Raw genomic sequence first — 6,029 nt, forward strand, 5'->3', positions numbered from 1 at the left:
CCCATTGCTTTGTTTCTTTGGTAGCAGTCACCCCACCGAGTGCGAGGCGGCCTCTCCCGGTGCTTTTGCTGTACACTTCCCCAGTGATGTGCGACCTCGAGCATCTTTGCCGGCGCTTGTTGGCCATGTGCATATTTTCTTTCAAGCTCCAGTTTCTGCATTTAAAATAGAATCAAAGAATACTTCACTAAGAGAAGGGAGCCCTTCCTGCGATTGGCAGAGTCCTAAAAGAGTGTCCGCAAAGCCTGTGGTTCTGTCCCCCCAAGGTTCTGTCCCCCCCGATGACACTCGGCAACGTCTGGAGATGCCGTGGGTTGTCAGGACTGGAGGAGGGTGCCGCCGGCACTGAGCCGTTAGAGGCAGGGACGCTGCAAAACATCCCTGGACGTGCACAGGACGACGGCTCCCGCCACCAAGAACAGTCTGGCCCCAAATGTCAGTGGTAGATCGAGAAACCCCGCTCTAACCTTTTCTCTGAACTTCAGGGCACTCGTGTAGTTTTCAAACGATCTTTTCCTTTCAGGCATAAAACACCCCGTTTCACATATTTCTGGTGAAAATTGTTGCTACACTGACCATTTCCTTTGCTTGGTGAGTACCACGTGTAGTCTGTCATTCTTTACTCTGCTCCGGGCACAGAATTATGAATGGAAATAGGACGGGGTTGGCCTCGAGGGCTGGACCCTGATGGCCTTGGCGGCGTGCCTTCCCCAGGGTTCGGGAGAGGGCCTGAGACGCGGGAGGGCTCTGGTGCTACTTTCAGATCACTGATGGACGTGCTGTGACTACATCCATCTTTCTTCCTTTTTCGAACTTGTTATTTTGAAATAATTATCAACTCTACAAGAAGTTGAAAAAAATCACAGAGTTCCATGTACCCTTCACCCAGCTCCCCCGGCGGATACCTGTTACTTAACTACAGTATAACACTAAAACCAGGCCACCGACATGGATGCGAGTTCTACACGATCTCACTGTAAAGTCATGGAGCTACTACTGCCATCAAAATACTGGACTGTTCCATCAGCCCGCAGCTCCGTGCCTCCCGGACCCCGCCCCTTCGGCCCCTGACTACCGCTAATCTGTTCTCCATACATAAGTTTTTGTTTCTTTGAGACAAATGCCCAGGAGTTTAACCCTTGGTATATATCTCTTTCTTGAATTGAAACATAATTGACATGTGACACTGTATAAGTTTCAGGTGCACTCGATTCGATCCACGTATGTATTGCAATGTAACCACCCTAGCGTTAGCTCGCGCCTCTACCCTGTCGCTTAATTACCATTTCTGTTTTTGCGGCGAAAACCTTAAGATCTAGTCTCTTAGCAACTTTGCAGTTTCTAATATGGTACTGTAGTCTATAATCTCTGTGCCATTCATTCATTAGACCTCTGGGACTTATTTATCTGAGGGTTGCAAGTTTGTGACCTTCAACAATCCCCCCACCCTCTATCTCCTTCTAAAGAGACTGTTCTATGTGTGTGTTCTTCCAGGACATAAGTTATTTCGTTTTTGCTTATTTGCATGGAGATGCGATAGCTCAGACCACTATGTATTTCTCAGATAACCAGGGATACAGATTTCAGAAGTACATCCATGAAGGACAGGTATGTTCGTTTTGGTAAGAAAGTAAACAGAAAATACACACCTCATGTGCGGCCGGAGTCATCAGCCCTCAGGGGGTGAACCGGTGCTTTTCTCTCTTGAAGAGCCCAGCTGGCAGGGAGGGCAGGGGGAGTTCCCAAGTCAGAGGAGCTGGTGAGGGAGCTGAGGCAGTCGGGGGAAGAGACGGAAGCGCTCGGGCCGGGGCCCGTCCAGGATGCACCTGTGAAAACGGGCACCGCGTGAAGGCTGCACGTTAATCGGTGCCTGACCTCATGCGCCCTAAAGTCAGTGCCATCGGTACCATCGTCGTCCCCACTTTACAGACGAGAGAAGTGTACTGGGTTGAGTATGCGTCCCCCCAAACTTCACGTCCACCCAGAACCTCAGAAAGTAACCTTACTTAGAAAGAGGGTCTTTCAGATGTGGTTCGTTAAGTCAAGATGGCATCCTGCTGACCGGTGTCCTTATAAGAAGAGGGGGACACAGACGGATGCTCACAGAGAAGGAGCCCGTGCGAAGACGAAGGTGACACTGGAGGGATGTATTTGCAAGCCAAGGAGCACCAAGGGCAACCAAGACAAGCCGGAAGAGAGGCGTGGCCTTGGGAGGGACCCACCCTGCGGACACCGTGACTTCAGACTCTGGCTTCCAGAACTGTGACAGTAAGTTCCAGTTGCTTAAAGCCCCCTGGAATGTGGTATTTTGTCATGGCGGCCCTAGATGACTAATACTAATACGGGGTGATGGCTGAGAGAGCTGCAGGGCCTTTGCCGAGGCCCCCGCCAGGCAGAGCCGGGGCGCTAAGAGCTGAAGAAGACAGGAGGTTGTGTAACTCAGAGGATGACGACGCTTTATTCCGACGCGGAGAACGGCTTCGCCCCCAAACGCGTGGGGGGAATGTCCGAAGGAAGGTGGCGTTTACTCCGCACGCGCGCTCTGATCACGCCTCAGGTCTGGATCCTCCGGGCCGCCCGGGCGGTCCAACGAAGCCTAGAACCGAACCAGCCACACGCGTTCGTTTGAACTCTGACCTGGAAGGACCCAGAAGCTGCCGGTGCAAGTCCCAGAGTCCAAAGGCTCAGGGACCAGGAGCTCCGATATTCGAGAACAGGAGAGGGTGGACGTCCCGGCTCCAGGAGAGAGGAGGGCTTGGCGCTTCCTCCACCCTTTTGTCCTGTTCGGGCCCCCACTGGATCGGACGATGCCCACCCACGATGACGACAGCGGATCTTCCTTACCCCTTCGATTGAATCGAATGCTAAGCTCACCCAGGAACAACGTCACGGGCACGCCCAGAAATAACGTCTTACCGCTCTCTGGGCATCCCTTAGTCCGGCCAAGTCGACACGGAATTAAACCTCACGAGTCCACCCTTGTCAGCCTGACACCCATACGCGTCTCCTTCAACCGTACCGAATCTCCAAATAAAGACACTCACGAGGCCATACTTCTGCCCGGCAAGATGCAACCATCTGCGTGCCACAAAAAACGCACCAACCGCTGCCCGGGAGCGGAGTTGAACTCAAGGGCGAGGTTCGCTCCTCTCCTCGGTGTCGGTCCCTTGAACACCAGTTGTTAATGCCGTAGTCATGTTACTCCGCGTGGGCACATGATGTATGTGTGTGGTGCGCGGTTACTGTTGCTGGAGGAACCTTTAGGAGATGCTTAGGTCCCGGGGGCGGAGCCCTCAGGAATGGGATTAGTGCCTTTGTAAAGGAGACCCCAGCCCCCTTTCACCACGTGAGGACACAGCAAGACACCCCACCCAGAGGAGGGCCCTCGCCGGCCACGCTGGCACCCTGAGCTCAGACCTCCGGCCCCCAGAATTGTGAGAAATAAATTTCTGTTGTTTATAAGCCACCCAGGCTGGTGGAATTTGTTGTAGAGCCCGACGGACAAAGGCAGAGATTTAGGGCTTCGACCTATGAATTTGGGGCAGGACACAGTTCCATCCAGTGCACTAGAGAACACTCCACCCCAAATAACAGAGGCCGAAATAGAACAGCAGCCCTCCTCTCTTTCACTCATGGGAAGATGTCTGGAGGGAGCCAGCTTGGCCTCACGCTCCAGCATGGCTGCCGGGCACTCAGCTGACCAGCCACAAATCAAGAATGAAGAACCGAGGCAGAAATGAAGGATCCAGCAGGCTGGGTCACGCCACTTCCTCCCACACCCCAAAACAAAGCTGTCTTCACCCAGAGGCTGCCCTGGATGCTACACTCCCACAGAGCATAAATGGGTCGTAATGAAAAGACATTCTTTCGTCTTAGTTTATTGGATACTCCGAAGTTAGATTTAGAATTAAACATGTTTATAATTTATTCACATGCAACATTTTTTTGTTTGTTTCATAGGAAGAACTGGTCGGGTCTTTGGGTGGGGTCTTCTACTTGCACTCCCTGTCACAGACTGGGCTGCTTCTCACCCACCAAGGGAGGGTGAGTAACTTTGGACTGAAAAGAACGACTTAAGTGACCTTTGCTTCAAGCCAGGTTTTCGTTAAAACTAACACAGTTAGATTTTCATATCTGAAATCCATCTAACTTTCATTTACCACCTGCTCATCCACCCATCTACCCCTTTACCTACGCGTCAGTCCGGCCATCATCCATCCTTCCGTCCACCCACCCATCCGTTCACCTACCTTCCATCCGGGTACCCAGGCACCCGCCCCCACCCACGCCTGCCTCCTGCCCCGCGTTCATTTGCTCCCTCCGCAGCACACTCCGCAGTCGTCCAGGGGGCGCTGAGCATCAGGGGTAAATACAAAGTCTGGCGCACCCATCGCTGGTGGCGCACAAGACCATTTTAAATGCCTCAGGTCAAATTATAAACGATTTCCACGTGTATTCATAAAATCGGTATGGAAAACCCGTGCCCCACGGATACCGTTTAGGATGAGACTAAGTTCAGAAGAGGAGTCAGTCCATTTAAACTGCATTCGAAGAGAAAAGATAAAGTCAGAACATGATTAAGCTCGGCAGGACCCGGGTAATGCAGAACTTGTGAACAGGGCGAGCAGCTCCGAGGTTCGGGGGAGACCCTCCGTCAGCAAGCCTTCCGTACTTGGGCTGAGGTCCCGGCGGAAAGCCGCACCCGCAAACCGCGTGATGGGTCCAGCCCCATGCCCCTCATTAGCACGAGCTGCCAGGGCCCCACCCTGAGCTGGAGACTCTCCCACCACTCCGGACATCCCAAGCATTTAGTGGCTGAGGCGTCCAGCTCCAGGGTCTCAGGCCTGATCACAGGCGGCCACAAGCGCTTTACCAGGCAGGCCTGCGGGCTTCAGGCTCTGAAGGACTGCACCGCGCCGCGTTGCCTCCGAGGCCTTTATCCGCGTCCCTCCCCCGCAGCCCGCCCCAGGCGTCCCCGCGCAGGGAGGGGCGGACACCTCGCTCGCAGGCGCAGCGCTCAGCAACCTTCTGATGCTGGCGCCGGGGTGCTAACACCGCCGCACCGGCGCTGACCCAGATGGCCCGCCCTGGCGGCTCAGCCCCTCGCTGACCCCACCTTAGTAAGCGCTGAAAGGCCGAACTCGTTTCAGGTCGGCTTGTTGCCCTAACCGGCTGTGCAGACCCCAGGCAGCCAGCTGAGCAGCTCTATGATCGGGGGACCAAGGCCACCCTGTCCATGACACAGCGCCATGGGCTGTGGGCTGCGAACTCGCGCAGTCTCTTAAGCAAGTTGTCTGCAGATGGGCGTGGCCTGTGTCCACATGGGGGGCAGGGCGAGTCAAGTTCCGCAGCCCCTGCACAGTGAGTGCATCCTCTCCCTGAGTGCTAAGTGCTCTTGTGCCCCAGGAGGCGCCTAGAAAGCCAGCCAGCCCCACCCCCTCCTCTCACGGAGCAGCTTCTGGGAACTCACTGACGAACCGGGGCAGCGTTGTTTGGAAACTGTCAGAGGCCTTGCGTGAAGAGCCGGTGAGAGCGAGCCTTGACAGCCGCGCAGAGCAGTTGAGACTTGACGCAGAGCGGGCCCTTAGCAGATTGGAGGTGCGGGTGGCTTGGTGCCAGGCCGTCAGGAAGAGAATCCAGGGTGGGCGTGCACACAGGTAGGTCGAAGGAGAGAAATCACCTTAAATAACAGTCAGGTACAAGGTGCCACCGAGGACATTTTCGGAGACATGCCATGAGAACCCGTGCTGGACACTGTGGGTTGCTGAGCAGCACCCTTGCCCCACCAGGCACATCCCTAGTGTGACAACCACAGACGTGACAACCCAGACATCGCCCTGTGTCCCCTGGGAGCAGGACCGCCTCAGGCTGAGAACCCCAGGTCCAGATGAGAATGTCGGATCCTCGAGGCCTGCGGACCCCCGCTGCTCTGCCGCTGCGGGGTCGCCGCCAGCTCGGTGACCTCTGCCGCTGCTCAGGATTCGGTGGTCTCCCCCTCCCAGGCGCAGTTCCTGTACTCGGACTACCCG

General features: G+C 55.1%; 1 protein-coding gene across 1 annotated transcript in view; it reads left to right on the forward strand.

The window, feature by feature from the left end:
- CATSPERD (cation channel sperm associated auxiliary subunit delta) overlaps positions 1-6,029 on the forward strand; it is a 38,787-nt gene that overhangs the window by 11,579 nt on the left and 21,179 nt on the right. Inside the window, exons 6-9 of the mRNA XM_023538597.1 lie at positions 524-591; positions 1,495-1,608; positions 3,961-4,044; positions 6,003-6,029. Of these exons, the coding sequence (XP_023394365.1) occupies positions 524-591; positions 1,495-1,608; positions 3,961-4,044; positions 6,003-6,029 (293 nt within the window). The remainder of the gene's footprint in view (positions 1-523; positions 592-1,494; positions 1,609-3,960; positions 4,045-6,002) is intronic.

The sequence above is a fragment of the Pteropus vampyrus genome, unplaced genomic scaffold, assembly GCF_000151845.1.
Source record: "Pteropus vampyrus isolate Shadow unplaced genomic scaffold, Pvam_2.0 Scaffold226, whole genome shotgun sequence".
NCBI classification, from domain to species: domain Eukaryota; kingdom Metazoa; phylum Chordata; class Mammalia; order Chiroptera; family Pteropodidae; genus Pteropus; species Pteropus vampyrus.